This window comes from Pangasianodon hypophthalmus, chromosome 27 (assembly GCF_027358585.1).
Source record: "Pangasianodon hypophthalmus isolate fPanHyp1 chromosome 27, fPanHyp1.pri, whole genome shotgun sequence".
NCBI lineage: Eukaryota > Metazoa > Chordata > Actinopteri > Siluriformes > Pangasiidae > Pangasianodon > Pangasianodon hypophthalmus.
In genome coordinates, this window is record NC_069736.1 from 3010592 (window position 1) to 3035191 (window position 24600).

General features: G+C 39.0%; 1 protein-coding gene across 1 annotated transcript in view; it reads right to left on the reverse strand.

The window, feature by feature from the left end:
- Window positions 1–1300: 1300 nt before the first annotated feature.
- rgs3a (regulator of G protein signaling 3a) overlaps window positions 1301–24600 on the reverse strand; it is a 129154-nt gene continuing 105854 nt past the window's right edge. Inside the window, exons 13-17 of the mRNA XM_026921592.3 lie at window positions 16479–16549; window positions 5491–5592; window positions 4585–4646; window positions 3479–3645; window positions 1301–2984 (exon numbers count right to left, since the gene is read on the reverse strand). Coding sequence (XP_026777393.3) covers window positions 2784–2984; window positions 3479–3645; window positions 4585–4646; window positions 5491–5592; window positions 16479–16549 — 603 coding nt within the window. The 3' untranslated portion in view covers window positions 1301–2783. The remainder of the gene's footprint in view (window positions 2985–3478; window positions 3646–4584; window positions 4647–5490; window positions 5593–16478; window positions 16550–24600) is intronic.

Genomic DNA, 24600 nt, shown 5'->3' on the forward strand with positions numbered 1-24600 from the left:
CTTTTTTCCTTCCTTCTCTTTTCATATTCCTTCCTTTTTAGGCTCTTTTAGTCTCTTTCTCTTTTATCTCACTTCTCTTCTCCCCTCCCGATCCTCTGCTTTTTTCCTTTAACTCTCACTTTTCGTTTCTCATCTCTTCTCTTATCTTCTTCCTTTTTATTCTAATTCATTTGTTTTATTCTTTTATCTCTCCTTTCTGCTCTTCTCCACTCTTTCCTCTCCCTTTTTTCTTAATGCTCACCTTTTGATTTTTTCTTTCTCTTCTCTTCTCTTCTCTCGTCCCCCTTTTAGTCTCTTTCCTTTTCTCTTTCATCCTTCCTCACATCTTTCCTTTCCATTTTCCTTTCTTCTCTCATTTTTTCTTCAATCTTTTAATCTCTTTCTCTTTTATCGCTGCTATCTTCTACTCCGCACTCGTCATCCTCTCCTCATTTTTTCCCTCAATTCTCACCTTTCTTACCTATCATTTTTCCTTTCTTCAGTTTTTTCATTCTTTTTTTTCTCTATTTCTCTCCCTTTCTCTTTCTTTTTTTGTCTTTTATCTCCTTCACTTTTACTTTTCTCATTTTTTTCCTTCCTCTTCTCTTCTTTCACATTCTTTATTTTTTCTCTCTTGTAGTCCATTTCTCTTTTTGTTCTCTTTAATTTCTCCTCTCTCCTCTGTCACCTTAACTTTCACTTTTCTTTTTTTTACTTTTCTCATCTCTTTATTCGCTTTATACACTTCCGAGTTTCATTTTTTCACTAATCTCTTTATTTTCTTTCTTTTTTCTTTTCTATATTAACTATATTAACTCTCACCTTTCCATTCTTCACTCTTCTGTCATTTTTGCTCTTTTACTTCTCTCCTTTCTCCTTTAATCTCTCCTCTCTCCTTTATTTGTTTCTTTTTTTCTTGTTTATCGCTCCTCTTTCCTCTTCTTTTTTTCATTTCTTTCATTTTTTTCTTCTCTCATCACTTTATTTTCCTGTTTTCTCTCTCTTCATCTCCTTTGGTGCTTTATTTTTTTTTTCTTTTTCCTCTATTATCTCTTTTCATCTCTCCTTTCCTCATCTCTTTCTCTCCCTCTCTCTCTCTCTCCGATGTTTTTGCAGTGTGTTACTGTAGAGCGACTGTGTGATTGTTTCAGGTCACTTATTTAGAGCGAGTTGTGCTGTACCTGTTTACCCGAGCTGTGAGCTGAGGCGACAGTGATGAATGTATTCACACACACACACACACACACACACACAATCTAATGTCCATTAGGTCCAGTAAGAAAAATAAACCAGTAATCAAAGACCAAGACAAGATCAGGTATCAGTTTTATCATTCATCTGTTTTATTATATCTTCTCATTTTTTTACAATGACACCAAATGTATTCTCTCTATTTTCTTTTTTCGCTTGCTATTTTAGGAGATGCGTTTGAATTGTAAACAGTGAAAATGATAAAATACATTTCGTAAACCCCTTACAAGCAGTGTATGACCAAGGAAAAGGTGGATTTCACCCAATGACTTTCCCCTTTTTCTGATAACATTACATGTCATTTTATAGCTTTGAGGCTCTGAGTATTTACATACATACAGCTGTGTTGCGTGGGATTTCCCACGAGACCTTGTGTTTTTGTCTTTTTTCGTCGTTTTATTCTTTTCTTAAGAATGATATTTACATCCATAAACCCCCGGCTGCCTGCTGCCAGGGAGTAGACAGTTAGAATAACTCACTTAATATGAACTAAATACTCTCTTAAAACTGCAACTCAGTCTTCGAGCAGGTCGAATTTTTCCGACAAATAAAAATCCATCGTCAAAGTGAAACTTATCCAAAAGATAAGCAAACTAACAAAAATAAAAACATATTGCACTTACATAAGGACAGTTGAGGATCATGGGTAAAGGGAGGGGGAAAGGGGGAGGGTGCTCTTTTTTTGTTTAGCTGAGTGCAATGAACTGAACAAGACATCCAGCAAGGATCTAAATAAATATGCAAACTTTCTGTACAAGTAAAGCATTATCTTTCTTATTAACAAAAGAATCTATGGAGTGCAGGTTTAAACCTAATAAAAATAATAATATATACAAAAAAAGGATGTGAAATAAAGGTCAAACAAGCCTGAAAGCTTCATAGTCGAGTGCCGTGCAGTCCTGAGAATTCTCTCGTCCAGTCCCCACATGGAGCTACAATGAATTGCTATACAGAAACTGTCACGCTTTTGACCTTTGCAGACCTGCGGACGGATGGTTGCGTTCCATGTGCAGAAGCATGAGAGTCCGTGTTTTGGTCCGTTCCTCAAAACGTCTTTCAGGACGGGGGGGCGCGAAAGGAGACGCCTCGTTACAGAAGTGCATGACCACAGAGGGAAGGAAAGCAAGGAAGGAACCGTGTGCACTTTGTATCGATCCGGCCATGACGGCTTGAGAATGAGAGCAACAAAAAAAGTGGCATCTGCGTCGTACCGAGAGCACAGAGCGCGGAAATGATAAGAAACGACAAAACAGTACCCGACTGTCTTTGCATCGAAGAGTAAATCCCCGTCCCCCACCCTGACTTCTCTCCAAACCCATAAATAAAAAAATGGTAAAAAATAAAGATGATGTAGCTCGTTATACAGACACTCCACACGTCTCTTTGCTCAGCCTCCGGATCGGACAACTGCCTCTTCCTTTCTCGCGTCTCTCCGTCCTGATCGTCACCTCTCTTATTTCTCTCCTCGTCGTAGGACAGGATGGCGGATGAGAACAAAAGTGTCCACAATGCTAGTTAGATTTTTGTCAAGCGTCTCTGCGCTGTGGTTCCTCTTACGACGAGGATGCTGTAGACGTGGCGCTCGCTTTCTTTTGGTTCACTAAGTCCAGGTAGAGTTCCGAGCGCAGGAACCGCGGATACGAGTCCTTCTCCATCAAGCCGTATATCCTCCGCTGGGCCAGGTCGAAACAGGAGCGCGTGACGTTCTGAAGGTTCTCCTTGGTGTGCTCTCGCGTATATGAGTCAAGGTTCACCTAGAGGGCAAAAGCAGAGGAATTCAGTTAAATCACTGGCAAATCTTCGTCAGGTCAGGATACACATTCTGCTCTTTCTCTGTTTAAGGTAAATTTCAGCTGGTCCTGTTTGGAATTTTTTTTCTGGTTTGTTCCAAGCTCAAAAAGTGAAACCATGCGCTAAAACCAGAGGCTTAGTGTAGCATGGGTACATGTGAATTTATTAGTCAGGGATGACCTCACATCCTGCAGGCCTCTCAGGCATCCATGTGGGAACCATATACAAAGACTGGCTCATTCATGGCCTGCCTCATGCCTCTTCTGGAGGAGAATGGGGGGAGGGGGCGAGCAGGATTTACACTCCGCTGCCCATGTGTGTTTACTTAGAAACCTTTCAAACTGCCTCAACTCTGATTTGTTTCCAGTCAAAACGATTAAGATGTGTTTTGACTGGATGTGGCCGCTGTTTGGCCTCAGCTTTAATATACAGCTAGTGTTCAAGAACTCTGCCTTACCTCTTTACAAGACTGAATAGCGATGTACTCGGCGAAGATCTTCTTAGCCTTTGAGGCCATCTTGGACTGCGACTTGATCTTCTTGTAATCCTCGCACGCCAGCCAGAATTCCAGATTCTCCTCGCTGAACTCGGTGCGCAGGAACGCTCTGAACGCCGCCAACCCATCTGTTGAAGAGAGAGGGTGTTATTGGATGAGTGGACAGGAAGAACCGTAGGAACACCACACTCAGCTGAGCTCTGTGCGAGATAATGATCATTCCATACGGATTAGCAGCTTCCTCTCTTGCCCTTCCGTTGCTTGCGATTGGGATGAAGATCAGCTACCATTTAAAAACCATTTTAAAATACTGAAACGATTCATTTATCCTTGTTACACATTTTCAACGCAACTTGTCGGGAATTTATTTGGCTTTCCTGTCCGACACGAGATATTTTTTTTGTGCAGTTCGATAACATTATAATGGTTTTCAGAAACCTGGTGCGCATTTTGGAAAGCTGTTTACAAAAATCTTCCTTTCCTTCCAGGTCGTGTCAACATTTCTGACAGGCTTTTGGAATTTGCTCCAGGGTTCCATCAGTAAGAATACAAGGAAGCGAGGAGCCACCCCTTCAACCGAGAGCGCTTTTCCGCTGCAGATAAACTGGCTGCGGAGGTTTTTTTGCGATAGGGAAACAGTTGAATAAGTGCGCTCTGCAGATAAGTCTCTCTTGTGCACATGACATGCTGGTTGCTAATACTGAACGCATGCATGCAATTTTCCTTACCATCAATAAAATGATATTAAAAACATCAAAGCTTGGATTATGGATTACGGATAATGGATTATGGAGAGCAGAAATAAATAGAAAGAGCACACTAATCCCTTTGGAGCACACTAATCCCTCCGTGTTGCTATTTCCTCCCTGCTGATGCATGGCTCAATTCATATGGAGTTAATTCATGTGAAAGCCTCCGACACACACGCGCACTCACACACAATGCACCAACTACAGAAAATTGCACACATATCATTCCAGGTTCCAGGGCAGAGGAAAGCGGTCAATCCGTAAGCTTAATACAAACACGGAATTCCATACGTTACTTTAAAAAAAATCCTGACTTACATTTATGGACGAGCAGCTTGTCGAGGGATTCTCCCCACTTGAGTGCCTCCTCTGGCGTGGGCCTGCAGATGAAAGTAGAACGGTTCTTGAGCAAGCCCATTTCTGTCAGGTTTCTCATTGTGTGACCCATCCGAAGCCCTGTGCTTCTCTCCTGCTCGGTGTGTGTGTTTATGTGTGTGTACAAGTCTCTCTGAACGTTTCTGGTGGAGAGCCTCTTTTATGACTAACCTCAGAGAAGGGAGGGGTGGAGGTGGAGCTATGGCCAGCCAGTAGGATGGTACTATATCTCCGCCTCTAGCCTCTCACTTTCCAAAGCTCCTTTTCATTGTGTGACTACAATTAACAACTCTACAACATCTGCTGCCTTATTGACTTTAGGAGCAAGTCAGTCTTTCTGCACGATAGGGCGGCATTGTATGCTGCATCCACGGGCAATTAGGCAGGCGTTAGTCATGCTAAAGAAATTACACTCGTGCATATGTTCAGCCAGCTGGGATGCGGTGCGTTGTATATTACACATACTATTACTTCGTATGCACAAAAGAATTTTTTTCTGATTATTCTCTCCAGTGCAGCTCAAAACCAAGATATAATAATTCCTCATGTTTGACATATTCTATTAGTACAAAGTAAGTGGTTTGGCACCCACATGGTGAAATTTGTCATTTCTACTTTTAAAACAATGAATGCTGCAAGTAACCATGGACCAAATTAGGTCATTCATTCACTCATGGAAAGATATACATGCTAAACATGACAACCGCATGACAATGTGATGACACAAATAGACAACTTCCCTTTTTCCACCACTTGTTCTCCCAGGCCATGTGCACACCCATATGCGTCAACACACACACACACACACACACATACACACACCCATGCACACCCACATGTAACACTTACTTGACTGACTTCATAGTTTTGTCCAGCTTGCTGGCCGGGGTGCTTCCAGGAGATTCATTCCTTCTCCTCAGGAACGCCAATCGGTTCTTCATGTCTTTGGCCCTGTATGGACACACACACAAGCAGTAGGTCAGAGATGAATCTCAGATCCAGACATCATGGAAAACATCAAAACATCTCCAACATAAACTCCATATGACTTGACAAAACCCTAAATTGTGAAAAAAAAATCCATATCGAGTATACATTTTCTCTGCAATCAAGCTCCAAGCAGTGATAAGATTCCAGCAAGATGTTGAGAGTGGGAAGAGAGACACTGTCTGTCTCTCTCTCTCTCTCTCGCACTCGTCTCACTCCTGTCCTTCGTCCTCTCTCTCCTCTTCTTCCTTACTGACTGACAGAGTGACGTACTGACAGAGGGATGAGGCTGAGTGCCGCTCTCTACCTCCACACCTCTCTCTAGGATTCTCCGTAAGGCCCCTGGGCTCGTGACCTCAGGGTCAAAGCCCTTGGGGGGGCTAACAGCGTACAGCTGCACACCTCTTCATCCAGTCAAACTTTAGGCCTCATAACACGCCCTCCTCCCATCCCCGAGCACTCGTCCTCACACACTCCGACCTCACTCACGTCCTCGTGGAATGCCCGACCTTCCGTAACACCTATTTCCTGCTGTTTGATTTCCACCGTGGATTAGCGAGGCCTCCACTCTCATCAGCGCCATGTTGGGAGACCATTCTGTTTTTGGACCTCCCTAGACACGGTTCCTAAATCGGTCCATCTGTCCTGCCCTCACCGTGCCTCTTCTCTATAATGGTTTCTGTACTTATTATCAGGTGGAATTCAGTGAGGCCTAACAGGAGGAATGAGCCTGTGCTCCAGGCTTATTGACACTTATTTATCAGCGCATAAATTCTACTCTTAACATCTGTGTTTGTTTGAAAGGAAATCATTAAGACCATGTTTTTGGGGCCACCACTGTTTAACCATTAGCTGCCTCTTTGAATCCAGCTAGGCTTAAGTGAAGGAACCAGGAGGTGAGCCCTCACAGGAAACAGGAAGTCTGTAACAATTTATGACATCATTCAATGTTGTGCTCAAATCTGGAAACAATGCCCCCCACCTCTCACAAAAAAACCCCTCAAACCCAACCGACTAAATGATGAGCAATCACCTTAAAATACAACACCGGGCATTTTTTCAGCAGGAGTCAAGACACGAGTAAACCACTTCCGAAAGATGTGGCTTCACGGACTTCCTCTTTAAGCCACCACATATTTATTCTAGGTTCCTCCACGTTCAAACATTCCATTGCCGCGTGAATAGTGCACATGATAGTGTTTCAACTCCACAGTCTTGCTTTTCCACTAGGCTGCTTTTGTGTTTCAAAGCCAAGGCCATTCAGGACTGAAGCCACTGCTCTTATCTTTGTCAACAGGAAGAAGGAGGAAGGTCAGCTGTGATGATGTGTAAGACTGCTGAGAGGCACTGTGCGATTTCAGTCGGAAGTGGGTGGAGCCTGAGAGAATCATTTATGAATAAATTAACAAACGCACTACCATGGCCACTGTGGTGAAATATGGTCCTAAATTTAGGGTAGTGGCGGATCGACAGTTGAGATTCTGGACTAGTAAGGTTCAAATCCCAGAATTTTCACTGGTTTGGTCTTGGGACGTCTCTTAAACATTGATGTATGCTTGGATTTCATTTGTAAGTCAGCGACCAAATGAATAAATATAAATCATCTCAAACACAAAAAACTGGCTAATTTCTCCTTCTTTCCACTTCAAGTCTCTTCAATTTGCTACTCATGAAACACTTTTTCTGCACCCCAAAGGAAACCATTCCAAAATATTAATTCATTCATCTTCAGTAGCTGATTTATCCTGATCAGCATCTCGGTGGATCGGGAGCCTATCCAGGGAACACTGAGCTCGATGCAGGAATACATCGGAATACAGAGGTTCACCAATCCACCTAGTGGCATGGTCTTGAGAGGAAAGCAACATGGGCATGGTTGAACATGCCAAACTGTGAGGCAACAGCGCTACCCACTGCACCACCATGCCACCTAAAGATAATCTGATGCCAAACATGGCTCAGTGAAAATGAATTGCTAATTTCATTAACAGCTTTAAACTTGGACAACCAAGTTTATCCCAAAGAAAACCATTCCAAAAAATAAATACCCTTTCTGTCTGACATTTTTCCATTACTCAAATAAGAGCAAATGTTAAACAATTGGCTCATCAAAGACCTAAATCTTTGCATTTAAGAATAAGCAGAACATTTAAGTAGTGTTGTTATTGCAGGGTTGTGTATAGGACTTACAGACAGTGTTTTGCTTTTCCAATACAATTTCTCGGTCGATTTCATCGGAAAATACACCCTTCCTGATACCTGCATAAGCTCATGATGTTGACAAAGACCTTAACGCCACTTATACATAAACATGTTTTATTTTGGATGACGCTGGCGATGACGCACCCAATCCCTTCTACTCACTCAAATCGGTTCTGATAAGATAAGAGCGGTGAAATGGTCAAGTAGTTAAGGAGCTGCATTCATCATATCGCATTCCTCTCTGACTGCTTACATGGTAAAGCTGTTTTGGATTGTTTTGACTAGCATTAACACTGTAAATACAACTTATGGCGAACAACTAGTCTACAGTGAAACAGAATAATATTTCGAGATTGAAACTGAATCCAGCGAAAAGAGAGGAGGAGGCTGGGACAGTTGAATTGGAAACATGAAGAGGTCTACCCAATAAAAAGGCTTTTTTTAGACAGCGTAAAGCAGAAACAGATGATCGGGATGTGTTTGATTGCCTTATTTTTCACTTCCAGTGGGAAATCTGGAGAAAGCGAGCTTTGAGGCATTGTGGGAGTCGAGAGCCTCCGTTAAATATTTTATGGTCCTTGGAAAAGAGTCGCGAGTTTAATGAAACAATTTATGGTCTTGATCTGGTTTCAATACAGCAGGCGAGAGTTGAGAAGAGGCTTAAGCTCAGAAAAAACAGAAAGTTGCATCAGAGGAGAAATGTCCGATACAAACATGCTACGAAAACTGATCTGAGAACAGTCAGGATGGTTTGCTGCTTTGGAGAAGTTGAAGCTCCTCAGTGAAGCAGCAGGATGTAAATAAAACACATCAGGGGAAAATAAGACACATATTCAACTCAACACTGCCACCTACTGCTCAGTACTGCACACTACACCTGACCTAATGACGTCATAGTTGTATAGCATGTACAGAGGTTCAGACATTTACTTTATTTACACTATAAAGCAAACACATACATGTGACTGCTGTTAGTACAGTATAAAACATTGCAGTTTGGAAAGGTCATGGTGAAGGTCAGACGTGGAGCTGGTGGTGCAAGGACTCAGCAGAGGCACTATGACTTTCTGATTTTCTGATTTGCTGTCAAATTGTGTTTTATTTTTGAATTGTTGATTTGCACACATGCACGCCTGTCCTATTTTTTCGTCTCTTTTCTCTCCTTTTTTAGTTTAATTATTTATTTTATTTTATTTTTTCTCTTCTTCTTGTTTTGGATTTGTCGATCTGCAAATGCACCAGTGCATAATATTTATCTTCTCGTTTCTCTCTTTTTTAAATACTTTTTAATATTCAATTTAAAATGTCCTTTTTTACTTTTTTTACCATTTTATTTCTGTCTTCCTTTTATTTTCTTGCATTTTTTTCTCTTCCTCTTGCTTTGTATTTTTTTAATATCTGCATGCAGAATAATATATTTTTTTCTTTTCCCTCCTTTTTAGTTTCTTTATTTTTAATTGCAAATTTCATTCTGTGTTTCTTTTTTGTATTTTAATTTCTTTTTCCTTTTCTCCCCTTTTTTCTCTCCCTCTCATTTTTAAAAATCTTTTATCTGCACATGTACACATGCATAACCTTTAGTTTTTAGTGTCCTTACTGTTAATTCAAACTTTCTTCTCCTTTTTATATTTTATTTCTTTATTTTCCTTTCTTTCTCTTTTGTTTTCCTCAAACAAATTTTTTTAATTTTTTGATATGCACAATTTTTTTTCATAATATCTCCTTTCATTCCTTTTTAGTTCTTTATTTGAATTTTCTCCTGTTTTTCTTTTTTTAATTGTATATTACATTTTTATTTTCCCTTTTTTTCTCTTCCTCTCATTTTGATTTTTTTTTCTTAAATCTGCATATGCATATTTTTTCTCTTTTTTCTACATTTTTCAGTTTCTTTCATTTTAATAAATTATGTTTTTCTCCTTCATTTCTTCTGCATCTTGTTTTTTCTTTATTGTAGTTCATTGCTAATAAAGTGCTTCTTCATGGCTGGTTAAAAAAAACACAGTCTTCTTGTCTCAACTGAATTATCACTCATTAATTATTCAAATATGCAAATGAAACCATTGTCATTTATTATTCTATAATCAATACAGACCCTGTCACTGAAATTGCGCCTCGCTCTTTGTTCTATTTTTTACTAGTGCCTTATGGGTATTCTTTGGGCCATCATTCTCAAAATGGGGTCCGTGAAACATTTTCGATTTCTTTTCTAATTTAAAGTTATTAAAGTTTTTATTTATTCTGATAAATAATTCTGACAAATTTAATAAAAATGGGTTCAAAAATAATTAAAAAGTAAAACTGCCAGACTCCAGTAAGTAGCCAAAATATTATAGTACAGATTAAAGAATGTGCCTATTTTTTTTTTAATGCTTTGTAAAATAAATCTGTAAATAATTTCTGTGATTTTTGTTTGTTTGCTTTAAGTTTGAGAATCCTTGCTCTAGAAAACATCACTTTTGGAACTGTGAAAATATTTTTTCCAATATATTGCATTTTTTGGATGTTCATGTGAGTGCATGTGTGTGTGAGTGTGTGTGCATTCAAGTGACAGCAGGGCTTTTTTGCACATTCCCTGAGCATAGTCCTGCAGATGGTCTACATTCCACACCCGTGTGTGAATATGTCCACCTCTCAGGCATGCGGTGTCCATGCTACTCGCTGCAAAATAGCCGAGAGTTATTTCAGTTTGCAGCTTCATAACACACGGCCATGGAAATGTCAGACAGAAGATCGATGACCTTTAAGACCTTAAGTAGAATCCAAAATCTCAGCCTTGCATCAGCAGATAATCTCAGCTGGATTCTGTAGATTTGTATCTAAGATCTGCTGCTGCAATCATAAAGACTGTCACGTGCTCGTCCCATGAAAATGAAGAATCTAAATAATAATAATATGGATAAAATTCCAGTTGCACATCTGCACATGCTCGCACATCACTGGATCCAAAGAACTGACGCTAACCAAGAACTCCTAGACAAAAAAGTGCTCGCTCACTATCAGCCAGAAACACATGTAAACATTAGACACGCAACCGCAGCTTATCGAAATCGCTCTGACGTCTAACATTTCCCCTCCACTAGCTTCTGAGGGGGAACGTCTCCATCTCCGTCCAAATCCAAATCGTCTCCAGGCTCCAGTTCCCACTCTGGCAGGCCCTTATTATCTCTCGCAGCATTGCTCTGAGCTATTCTGGTGCAAGAAAACCAGGACGCCTGCAGTGGGAAAGACATTTTAGAATGTGACAGCAGCCCGGAGAGGCTCTGCAGCAATGATGGAGCTTAAAAAAACTACGCCAATGGGAATGAAGTGGGGGAAAAAAGAATCCAGGCTTGTAGTTCATCCAGGATGAGTGACCATTTTTACTGCTATCCTATAGCCACGTTTATGCAGTGGAGAAAAAGATTCAATAAACACTGCAAAACTATACGTTAAAGACTGCGGTAAACACATGCACGACATCAGGCATGTGCAGAGGCCCCTCTTGCTTCTCTAGTGGAGCGGTGAGAGTGTTTGCATGCCTGCTGGACCCTTCAAATGTCACTCTGTTGTGTCAATAAAACGGGACTGTCTGTGCATTGCTTTTCTCCACTACAAACACAGCACATTGCAAAATTCATTTTTACAGATAAATGGAAATGAGACGTAAGAATCTGCACATCTCCAACATCTCCAACATCTCCAACATCAACTCCCAACAAAACACACACACACAAAGCATAAAAGACCAGATAACTCACGTGGATCTCTCTCAAATCCCTGCAGAGAAGAGCTCAACTTCACACTTCACACCGAATCCTTAGTTTATTCTCTATTCTAAGCTCCTTTCTCTTTCTTCCTCTCCCTCCCCTCCTTGTTCATCCTCAATCTGTCCATCACAGAAAGCTCGGAGGAGATGAACAAGATGCCTACCTTTCCAAGTACTTCTCGGAGAAGTCCACCATTGTATGGAACATGTGTGTGTATGTGTGGGGCACGGTGGGCAACGAGGCACATTCATCTAGCCCCGCTCAGCTCCTCTGAGCCTTTTTAAAGTCAGGGGAGGGGAAGACAGGAGGGCGGGGGTGGGATCAGGCCTCAGCCAATCACAGAGCGGAGAGGAGACGCTCCCGTGTTGTGTATCCGCATGTTTACAGCTCACTCAACATGTCAGAGATCCAGGAAAATAGGAAATGCCTTTAGGGTATTAACTAAAATGGTTTGTTAGAGCATGTAATGTTTCTCTCAAATTGTGCAGACAATTCATATAGCAATCCTAATGAAGTAACTGTTACTACTAAAATTAATGAAGTAACTGTTACTATCTTACACCTACTATTACTACTATTTTTAATTATGGCTACTAGTATTACTGTTGGACTCACTTTTAGCCCAGGACTCACCAGGTCCAGACAAAACCAACCCCACCTGGAACATAACTGGACTAAACAGAAAATTAACATTACAAATGCTAACTTTACAAATTTTAATACTAATAGCTAGCTAAAGAAGCTTGGTGAAATGGCTTGCTATTAGCATTATATAAAGTATTGAACTTTCAAAACTTTTTAAATAATACAACATGGCACAAAAATCTTTATCTTAAGTCTTTATTTAAATAAACTAACTCTATTGTAATGTTGCATGGTGCCTATTTAGTCTATGTGGCCTATAACTGTGAGTAAATCATCTCTAGGCTAATATTAACTAACATTTTTTTTCACATTTAAAATGATATAGATGTTTGGAAATTTGGCTTTCAAACAGAAATTTGGTGTTAAAATCACAGAAATGAAGAAAAATGATGAACTTTAGGTGGCCCACTAAAATTAAAAATAAAAATGAAAATCTAATATACAAGCAAATCTAAAGTATGGGGTATTTCTGCCACTGTTTTTCATCTTGGAGGCTAAAGGATCATGGTGAATTATTAGTTGGGTATAATATTAATTTAGTTATTTTTAATGGAGGTCATGTAACGTCATGTAAATAACTTCAGTTGTCGTCATGTCTGAAACAAGGTTGTGTGTTCTTGTAAGCAACACGCGCCCATTCAATTCTTTTCACTTGATTTTATGCTTCAGCTCTCTTTCCAGGATCACTTCTTTCATGCCTGATATTTTCCCTCCAAGTCTCCTCCTGTTCTGAATCTCCCTCCTCTCTGTGTGTCAGAAATTAAGCCAAAAACAAGGCCTTGATAGAGTGCCAGCTCTGGTTTGGGGGATTCTTATTATTTTAGTCTCACTTGAATGAGCACACACTCTGCTCTATCTCATTCCACAGCGGGACTGAGAGTGTACTGTACCTGGCCTTAACTGAACATCCAAAAACAAAATCTACACTATTTACTACAGTTGTTCAGCCAAAAAGAAGATTTTTTTATATTTGCACTGGAGCTGTGAGGCTAACTAGCATAAACCACCAGTTTAGTGTGGTGTAAGCAAGTGGGAATTGGCAAAATTGGAAGAAAATTGGGTTAAAATCCAAAAGAAATAGGTGTGGACTGACTAACCAAACAATGAATTGTAAATTTCCAGTAATTTCTGTTTGGGTATTCAGGTCTGCTGGTGAAATTTTAATTTTGGATGTCATCACAGCATTTGAAACCACGTAACTAAGTCTAAAACTAAGTAGGGATTGGCAAAGTTGTACAGAATTATGTTAAAATTGAAAAAACAAACAATTTGAAAGCCACATCCTCCACCTGAGGGCAAAAAAAATCCATTTTTATCAATAAGTGTGTGTCATACAGTGAATAAATCCCCATAAGTGAGTTTAATGCTAGTTGGGAATTGGCACAATGGGAAGAAAATTGGGTTCAAAGTTAACATTCTAGAAAAATGTAATTTCACTGGGGTATTTGGGTCTGCTGGGGTTTTTCATTTTCCATCTAAGTTGTAAGAGGTAACATATATATATATCAGATCAATAGTTTTATCACACGTCTCTTTATTAGTGTTTGTAGTATTTGAAAGCTAGTTGGGAAGAAAATTGGGTTACAATAAAAATAAATGGGTTCGGGGGGCATGGTGGCGTAGTGGTTAGCACGTTTGCCTTGCAAAACTCTGCCCAGTGTGTGTGGCGTTTGCACCAGGTTTAGGATATGTAGTACAGAGAATGGATGGATGGATGAGTTTGGGCTGATAAATCAAACAATACACTATAAATTTAAGAGAACATTCTAGAAGTAGCTTGTGATACCACTTAGGTATTTGGGTCTAAATTTACATTAAATTTATGTTAGGAAAGGAAAAAGAATTAACCTCCAGTCAAGAGCTTTACCAGATATATTCTTATTAATATTTTTCATCAGTGTTTGAAAACACATAACTAAGTCTAACGCTAGGTGGAAATTGGAAAATTTGCCAAAAACTGGGTTCAAACAAAAATAAATGGCTGATCAACCAAACAATCCATTATAAACTCCGAGGAACACCCTAGAAATTTCCTGTAATTTCATTTAGATATTTGGGTTTGCTGGTGAAATTTTCTTTTTGGCCCTACATTAAGAGGATTTTTTTTAAATCTCATATCAGTAGCTTTATCACATGTATCTTTCTTAGGTGTATCAAATATTTGATTTACAAACATCTGATTTTATTTTTACGATGAATAGTAATAGTTCGCCTCTGACGCCATGTCAGTCCGCCATGACGAAACTAAAGTTACAAAAGATTAGCCAACACTCGGCAGCCATTGTTTAAGCAGGTGTTAATGTGTGGCTTTTGATTAACACGGCAGTGACGCTGAGCCAATCAACAGCTGATGAAGCACAGGCGGCTTTAACACCAACATGAACTTTTCACACCTTTCACACAGGAGATCATCTCTCTCTGATCAATGTAACTGCTCACATACACACACACCAATAAGACCTCGCTGGTGAGAACACACACACATGCACTGATCACATTTACGACAGCTTTAACATGTTCGTCTTTAACATCACTTCAGTTTTCACGATTGATTTCATGTCGACTTCGCCCCAGCACACGATTCTCAGGGTGACTGGCGCAAATCTGGAAACACAATGCTCCATATTCAAGTATAAATTTTGTGCTACATTTCAGGAAAACTACGAAAAATGCATATAATTGAAAATCTAGCACATAAATTCTTATTAAGTGCTAGTCATGCTAGTTCTAAATATATATTTTTTGGGTTTAAACTTCTTTCATTGGTCTGTTTTTACTTTGGTTAATGGTTTCCTACATTACCCACAATGCCATTTGATAGTGAAGCCAGTGGGATTTAGCCCTTACTGCAGCACTTTAGTCCTTTAGTCTGTTCAGCTCTCTCTCTTCTTCATCTGTACACTCTGCTCAAACAGATCAGCTTCCAAATCTTCAAATTTCATGCTAACACCGCCATCAACCGCGTCACACTCATCATCTCATAGAACGCTAACTAGCCAAGCTACATGTCTGCCATAACCAAGTACAACTGTGTCGTATAGCTGCATTGCATTCTGGGACTTTAACAAGCTTCTTATGGGCATAATGAAAATACAGCACCAACCAACAAACTAGCACCACAATCTCTAAACACATCACAAATATTCCAGTATAAATAGATTTAATGTGTTCCAAGATGGAGTTATCCTTTAATAGCAAAAAAAAAAAAAAAAAAGAAGCAGTAACACCTGCTAGTCAGGTTTCACCTGAGTTTCATTCATGTCAATCATTCATTCCCGTATATTGTGCATATTGTGTGGCCATTTACAGTTTTTCACTCGTATGGATGAAATTCACAAAGTAAATAAATACAGCAATAAATAATTCATCACATCTATAACAGCAGTACAAAGCACTTCCTGTTCTCTCATCACTTTCTATTTTATTCTCCTAAAACAAGGTGAAAACAGGAAAATTCTCCTCCATTTTACAATATATCTCAAATAAATAAAATGTAAAAATATTATTATTATTATTATTATTATTATTATTATTATTATTATTATTATTATTAGACACTGTTATTAACTGCTAATACCATGGCTTGTACAAATTTTAAATGATAATTTTTTAGAAGAGTTTTTTCAAAAACACTCTCCAAAAATTTGCATGAACCATTAAGAAAAATAATATTTTATCCTGATATTGGAATATTTTTCCTACTAATGTGAAGTAACGTAACATTTCCTAGATGTGAAACTGGTTGAAATCCCTAAGGTATTAAAGTCTGATCATGGCACCAGTTCAGCATGGTGTGTGTACAGTACGAGGTGATGATTTTATATTTTATATATATATATATATATATATATATATATATATATATATATATATATATATATATATATATGGGAAACAGTGGTTTAAATGAATTACCAGAAGATTTTTTTACAGACATGTGATTATATACACAAAGAAAAAGCTTCACATTATGTGGCCCTGTGAAGAAAATGTCCCAGTGATGCACTTTTCCCCAACCCAGGACAATAGAAGAAAAGACGCTCAAATTTCAAAGTTCTCAAATACGTATTTAGCATACGGTAGTGCGAGGAACCACAGTGAAGCCTGAACCCCCCTGGGAACATCAGGTAACAGAAGAAAATCAATGTATGCTAGCTTGCACTTTGAATCATGAATAGCTTCTGTGTCAACTGGTCTAGCAGGAGAACTCTATAGCACACCAGAGAGATAGCACTCTAAGGAAACTGAGGAACTTACAGGTTCTTGGACTTCTTCTTCTTGGTTCCGTCAGGGCTGACGTCACAGCTGCACTCGGATCCGGCGCTCAGCTGCAGGGAGAGCAAAAGAACAACAGTAGGCATCATCCATCCAGGCTGCCATTGAGCATGTGGAAACCAGACTTTGCTAAATCCTCAAGAACCATAGTCCTGGAAAATGTGTAATGGACCATGCACCAGATTAGGTGTGTGTTTGTGTGTGTGTGTGTGTTGGCCCAGCTAATTTAATCCTCTGGCATAGTCCCAGAGTGTGTTTTTGATGAGAAAGGAACCTCTGTGAATAAGTGGGAATCCTTCTACTAGCCTCAAACTGTGGCCAAGATTAAAGCCTCAGGCTTGGACCTTGGAGTCAGGTTACCTTCCTGTCTTTTGAGGCTTCTGATTGGATAAGTGGACTGTGGAGGAAGAAGGGGGGGTTGGTGTGGGAGGTGGGGAGGCAGTAATAGGTCTGAGACTCTCCTGGGCTGGAGAGTGGGGGTGGACTGTTCCGGGTAATGTGTTTGTTAAAGAATGCCCCATTGTGTTGGGAAGCGACCTCAAGTCTTGATCCTGATATGGCCTTACATGGAGCTGAGTTCTCACACTGTGCCAGGACAACACGCACCCCATTCCTGGCACAGAAGGGTAAACAAATATTCTTCTACTCTTTTCTGTAATTCACCAAATCCATTTTTCTATTTCTTGAATTCATGCCAAGAGGAATGGTACAAAATTGCCACAGATTAGCATCAGCATTACAACTTTAACCAAACTAATTGTGAGAAGAATCATCTCCATTTCTGACTGTGAACTTCTATGCCCATCATTTCCATGCATCAGTCCCTCTGAATGCCTTTAATATTGGCACCCCCTTACACCCCTTATATTGTTCTGGTATTGACATTGTTATATTGACATTGGAGGTTACAAACATTTGAACCCACTGTATGTATCATATGTTGTTGTAAATATATGTTCAGGATTTTCCAGGATGTTAGTCTCAGGATACTGTTAAATAATCTTCAACCAAACGTCTAGACTCATTTGACTTCAAGACTAACTTGTAGATGCACCATTTTCCATTATTACTGCCTCAAACCTGTTTCAAACCTTCTGAACATCTTTGGGATCCTCTCAGTTTTAATATTAGCACCCCTGTAGCTCCTCTTATAATATTCTCAGCCAGACATCATACACTGTCTTCTTCAGACCAGGTTACAGCATTTCAAAATATCTTTCTGCTTTTGTCTTGCTTTGGATTGTTGTCCTGATACTAGATACACCCACCTTAAAACTAAAGGGATGTTTAACTATTTTGCCATTCAAAATCCATGGGGGTGCATACTTTTGCACTCAATGTATGATATGTTGTTGCATATCTATGTTCAGGCTTTTCCATATCTATGTTCAGGCTTTTCCATATTTCTATATATCTCCTCATTTCTGAATGGAGCAAACTAGCCTCTGATTGACGCTAGCGTTACAACATCAACCAAACTTCATGACTCGACTTCAAGGCTAACTTCTATCTCCACCATTTTACTTCATAACTTCTTCTAATTGCTTTCAAACCTCCTCAGCATATTTGAGATTCTCTCAGTTTTAATATTGGCACCCCTGTAGCTCCCTTGACAATGACTTACAGTGCCTTGCATGAGTATTTACCCCCTTGAATGTTTCCATATTTTGTAGTGCTACAACCTGGAACTGAAATGCCGTCAGAAGTCAGACAATTAGTGGAATTTATTCTTGTCTTGATGCAACATACACCCACAATAAATTAATTCAATATTTACAGATTCCAATCTCCTGTTTTACAAATGCATGACATGTGGAATGGAAAAAAACTGACCTACGTGATCCGAGCTGCACAAATTTTGAGCAAAAGTCTAAAAGGTTAGGTCAGTGTTTGACAGAACAAATTCTACACAATATGACATGGACTATTGCATCATGTCATTTACCCGAAACCAGACCTGTACATGTAAATTAAACGATCTAATCTATTAAGCAAGGCATATTAAGCATCATACATCCAGTAAAACCTAGCTGTACGATATTTCCTGAAAGTGCTTGCATTTTCACCTCCCCCGATTCCTCTTAAACACCTCATAAAGTGCCAGCGCTGTACACAGTGTCCTCAAGACGCATGGGGTTACGATGAGGCTCTAGGATAAGTGAGCATGGAGGCAAATAGATCACTGCTAGTATGCGCTTATTAGTGTAACGCTAGCACAGACGCTGTAGATCAGGATAATATACAACAGCACAGAGAGAGACAGAAAGAGAAAGAGAGATGTAGAGAGAGAGAGAGAGAGAGAGAGAGAGAAAGAGAGAGAGAGAGACAACTTAGATGAATGCAATGTGCTCTTCAAGCGTTGACGTGCACAAGTGCGAAGTGTACACTCACTGTTCTGACATTGCACATAGAGGACACTTTGAAATTTTGGTATCTGTGTGTGCCTTCCAGAATTATTGGCACCCTTCATCAAGGGTATATATATATATATATATATATATATATATATATATATATATATATATATATATATATATATATATATATACACACCAAGAATATTGTGTCAATCACAGCAGACAGTGTCAAACAAGGCTAATCCATAACGTATGTGAAACCAGAGAAAGCTCAAAACTATGAAGTACAATGAAACAGTACTCAGAAAACAAAACTAGGGCATAAAGTTACTAATTTCATGATAAAACTGTGCACAACATGGGCACAACAGGTTTATTTTTGCTTATCAATAAGCAAACTAATCAATAACTAACACGGAAAAGGTGTACACAGTAGAGTAACAAACTATTATAAATGTATTTTTAAATACATTTGCATGAAAACAAATCCGGTCTGGTGATTTATGTTACAACTCTTATTTCAGACTAGCACAACAAATATGATATTTTAAATTGTTTTTAGAGATTAAAAAAGGACTGTAACTAGTGGTTGCTAAAAAAATATTAGCTAGTTCCCAGACCCAGCTTTGGCTCTGACAGCATGTCGATAGCTCTTATCAGTACTTTTGTTATAAATTCCTATTAACACCATTCATTTGATTCAGTTCCTGTGTGCAGTTGTTGGGTTGTGTCTTGCCTTCGACCACATCAGGGCCGGTTCTCACTGGGTCAGGACAGCTGTTGTAATGTGCCAAACCACAATGCCATGAGATGTCGCTTTTCAGAAGAGCAGAAACCTGAGAACGGCTGCTACCCATAATCCCACCAGGGTCAAAAGTGCTATGAAAATAAAGTGGCTAATCTTAGAGCTCAGAACATGAGAACCAAAGTAACCAAAGAAAAAAAAAATACCCAAGGGAAAGTGTTCCACAGGCAGCATTAGCACTGCCAATGGGATGCAGAGGGAAATCTCGCTATATTACATATGTGGCTGTCCTGAACTTTCCTCCATATATTTCATTCTTGATAAGTCCTACAAAAAATCTGGGAAGAAAATTACACCCAGATGTTTTTTTCTACTGCAAATGCATGTAGTTTAGTCTAGAGAAACTGTTCGTTTACAATATCCTCAACTTTAGAGACGGATGGGACACAAAGAAACATGACAGGTCTACTCTGGAACACCAAACACAAACACATAAACACTCAGGAGGAAGTTCATTAGAACATCAAGAGCTGTCCTGTCATAAGCTTTAACAAGGTCTAACAATGATGAGACACTCTTCGTAACTTCTTTAAAGCTTCTTTAAATCTACCTTAGGTTCTTCTTCATGGAAACACAGAAATTAAAATGGCTGATTTTTGTATTAATATAACCATTTCTATGTAGATTTGAGTGATTTCTATGTTGAAAGATCCACCCATGGCAGTCTTAGCAAGTGAAAAATCTCTTGAATGTAATTTAATTTATTTCCTATTACAAGATTACCAAAAAAAACCAAATATATGAATACTGAAATGTCTAAAATCATCTAAAAGAGCCTGAATAATATTATATTTGATTTATAACAATCTTGTAATAAGAAATATTAGATGAATTTTCCTGTATTCAAGATATTTTTGTTTGTTAAGTTGTCATAATGTCCCTGGACCACCACACATGTTTATTCTCCTGTTAATGCAAGCATTCCGTTTAATTTCCATAGCTGATCACTTTCCTGTGTGTTTACAGTGTCCTGAGAGACAGCTGGGACACAACAAGATGGTGCAGGTCTTCTCTGGCGCACCAAACGCAAACACATATATACTCAGGAGGAAGTTCATTAGAACGCTCCTCTCCGTCCTCTCATAAAGCTCTCAGCAGCGTGCTCGGACGGGCGCCCTTAACGGCATCCAGCTGTTCACCAGACGCATCTGCGGTCAGCACAAATGCAACTATTTACTAGCATTTCCCTAAACAGGTCATTTCCAAACTTCGGAAAAATGTAAACCGTCTCTTCACTGGGAGGTCGGCGATGTACAACGGATTAGTTTAAAGCGTGCATCCTGCAGATATGACTCATCCTTATGAAACGGGTGGTCATTTACGGATATCATCGTCTTTCTGGGTGCTTATTACCTGAACAAAACACTTCCCAATGACAGTGGCTTTGTAGTATGTAGGAGTTCTGCCGAATACAGACACAACAGCATATCCTATAGACTAGAGAAGTGTGGATTATGCATAATTATGCATAATAACACTGAGAAGGCTTTTATATACCGCAACACTGCTGAATTCTTGATTCTGTTTGGTCAGAAAGTGTTTTCAATTTCCTATAACAGCAACTGAAGATCCCAGGTTTATGTTAATACTAATGTTCTAATATGTTATTGTTTCTGTAGTAACAGTTTGCACAGGGACTTGTTTAGCATATTGAAAAACAAGAAAAACGTATAATTGTTGATATGGTAAAGCTTTCTGTAAGGAGTCTCCAGTGTCAGAGTTTGTAAAAGTCAGAGATAAAGCTCTTCCAGGAAAGTTTTCAGGACAGACGACTTTATGCTTAAGGTTTTTCAGTAACATGACAAGCTTAAGAGGCTGGTGAGGGAACAGCTCTTTGTAGCTGCTAAAACATAAGTGATAACAGGAACTAACTTGTTTTGTTGATGTTCCACGCCATTAAATGTAACTATAAACAGATAGAAAAGAATGAAATCTCATTCTTTAATTTACAAATAATGTTAGTGTTAGCAAATTGCTGTGATATAAGAGGAATAGAACACTTTGGCATGTGCTATCAAGGGAAACTAATCATCTTTGGGCCACATCACACCATGATGTCATTGATTAATATTTTATAACAGCAGCTCCTGTCGTCTTTTATTCCTAAAATTATTAAAGGCATTTAACAATCCACAATTCCTGTTAATCGTAAAAGCCTGCCAGATGTTTCTGATTCAGGTTCACGCATGCATTCTGCCAACAAAACAAAAACAAAACACACATCTTTATACTGTCATATAATCCATATGGTGTGAAATTACAAGGAAGACATAATAAAGCTCTGTTCTCATCATGCACAGTCTTCTCACACGCATCACACAGCACTGGCACAGTCTGCTCTGCAGAATTTAGCTAAATTTAACCACACACACACACACACACACACACACACACACCTATCACAGTGATACTGAGGGAAAAAATGTAAAAAATGGCTGAATGTTAAGGAGAGAATAAGGAGTAGAGGAGTGCTAGAGTAAAAATAAGCTGGCAATGAGAAAATATGAAGAAAATGGAGCACAATGAAGGAGTAAGGTGGAAAAGCTACACTCTTAGCTTCCTAAAAGGGTTTGTGAAACCTTTTTTTCTGACAGGAAAACAACCACTAAACTGTTTTAGAGGGCTTGTAATTTTCTCATGTAGCTGTGTAGCAACCGCTACTGTTGTCACTTGTGGGCGTGGCTTGTCCACCATTTTCTTGTTTATAAAATTAATAACAAACAAATCAATGTGAAAATTGGTTTCTTTGTTTGATTTACATGTTACATGCTACGCTTCGTACTCGTACAAAGCAAGCTAACTGTACTAGATATACACACTCCCCAGAAGCACCAAAGATCTTCTTTCCCAGCTTTATTTTTCTTCGTAATGTCTCCATACACATTTAACGAGAGGTCGTATATGACAGGATAAGATGAAGCCACAAGTTTTTTGATCAGTAAATGGGAGCTCATTGCAGGTTGGGGTTAGGGTTTGGGTTAGGGTTAGGAAACGTCGGACCACAATCGCTATAGGATTGGTCCAAGGAATTATTCGTGACGTTTGGACTGGTCAGTTAACCACGTCATACCTCATTTGCACACAATACCTAATGATGAACGCCCCTAAATAAAGACCAACAGGATTAACATCGCTGTCGTTAATCCATTCCTCAGAAGCTTTTCCCATACGTTTCCGATAGATGAGTCTCAGATAGATGAATGATCTGCATGCTTTACGTTAATCCTTTGTAACAATCTGATCTCGCACCAAACGCATGCTTTACGTTGTTAACATTCAGGTTATTTGGATGCGAGCGCTCCAGTGCGTCATGGGAAATGTCAGCCAAGAAAAATCCCTTTTGCCGAGTCCTTGCTGAGAGCTTCTGTCACTGAGAGACTGCGACAACGTCAGGTCACTGAACACACTGACAGCACAAACAGCGAGACACAGCACGAGGCGAACGAGAGCGCAGGATTCAAAAACAGAAAAATAATACGATTCTTCATGATTTTTTTATAAAAGTGACAAGATACAGCGAAGGACATTTTTTTCACTAGACAAAAATCATAGTTTCCTTAATATTTAAGGAAATACAACATTATATGCACATTATTATACCTATTTGTGTCCAAGTCTACAGTTCAATTATTGTTCAAGCACTAATATGTATTTACTTCAAAACAAATCATACCATAGCGCTGTTGAATTCTCGACTCTGATTGGTCAGAAGGTGTTGATTCATTTTTCTCTAATAACAGCATTGACAGTAGTGCAGCTGCAAATCACAGGTTATCATTTTTACAGTAACCACTAATTTACAGGGACTGGGTTGTTTTTTTCACAAAGGAAACTGTATAATTATTGACAAGGAGATGTTTATTTAACATTTATGGAAGGAGTCTCCAGTGTCAGAAAGTCCTCAGTTTACTCCTTGTGGTTTCTTGGTAACATGGAAAACTGTGTTTTTTTGCCTTATCAACTTCAAGAGCTGTAACTTAAGTGATACCAGGAACTACCTTGTTTTCTGGATGGTCCACAACATTAAATATAACTATAAATTATATTCACTTATTACTGAATTAAAAAAATTCTGTTGTATAAGAGACAACACTTTTATAAGAGAATAATCAACTTCGGGGTGAAATAGTAACTCCGCTTCGTGTCGAGCCACCACACCCACCAAAACACTAACTTCAATATCTCATGCTATGTTTTTGACAACTCAACCTTTAACTGTGTGTTGTTCCTGCTTCCTGTTACAGAAGGCGACTTGGGTAATTACCTTCCTGTTATTCCGGCCCTTTTGCATCATGCTTCCTCCTCATACCTTTCCGTTTCTCTCCCTCCTTTCTTTCTTCTCCATCTACCTTCAACAAAATCAGCTACCTGAGCACAATACGCGTTCCCGAGCGACTTCTCTGAGACGTTGTGAATGTTTGGGTCTGAGTTTCCTCACATTGTGCTGAGTGTGTGTGAGAGCAGGACGCAGGACATGACCTCTTTCTCCCGAGGGTAAAAGGTCTCACAATGGAGCGACCCACTTTTATAATAATAATAATTTTAAACAGAAATGGGTGGTGCAAGCAAAGCTCGCAGGCTGGAGCTGGTAAGATTCGGACAGAGGAGGAAACCATGTTCCTGAGCCGAACACAATCTGAAGCTGTTGTGCTGAATAAAAATATCAGCAGGATATTTTATAAGTTCATGTGGTGACCTCAGGTTACATCTGTAAATGAATAATTGAGGTAATGTCATCAGTAGCATGAGTGATTAAGTCATCTATTGACTTTCTGAGTGCTGATGATGAGTCATGGCTTTTTACAAAAGATTTCATTCAGAGAATCCAAAATATGTGAGCATGAAAAAGCATACAGCGTTTTATATATATATATATATATATATATATATATATATATATATATATATATCTCAGCGTCTAGGAGTCTGAACGAGAGTGATT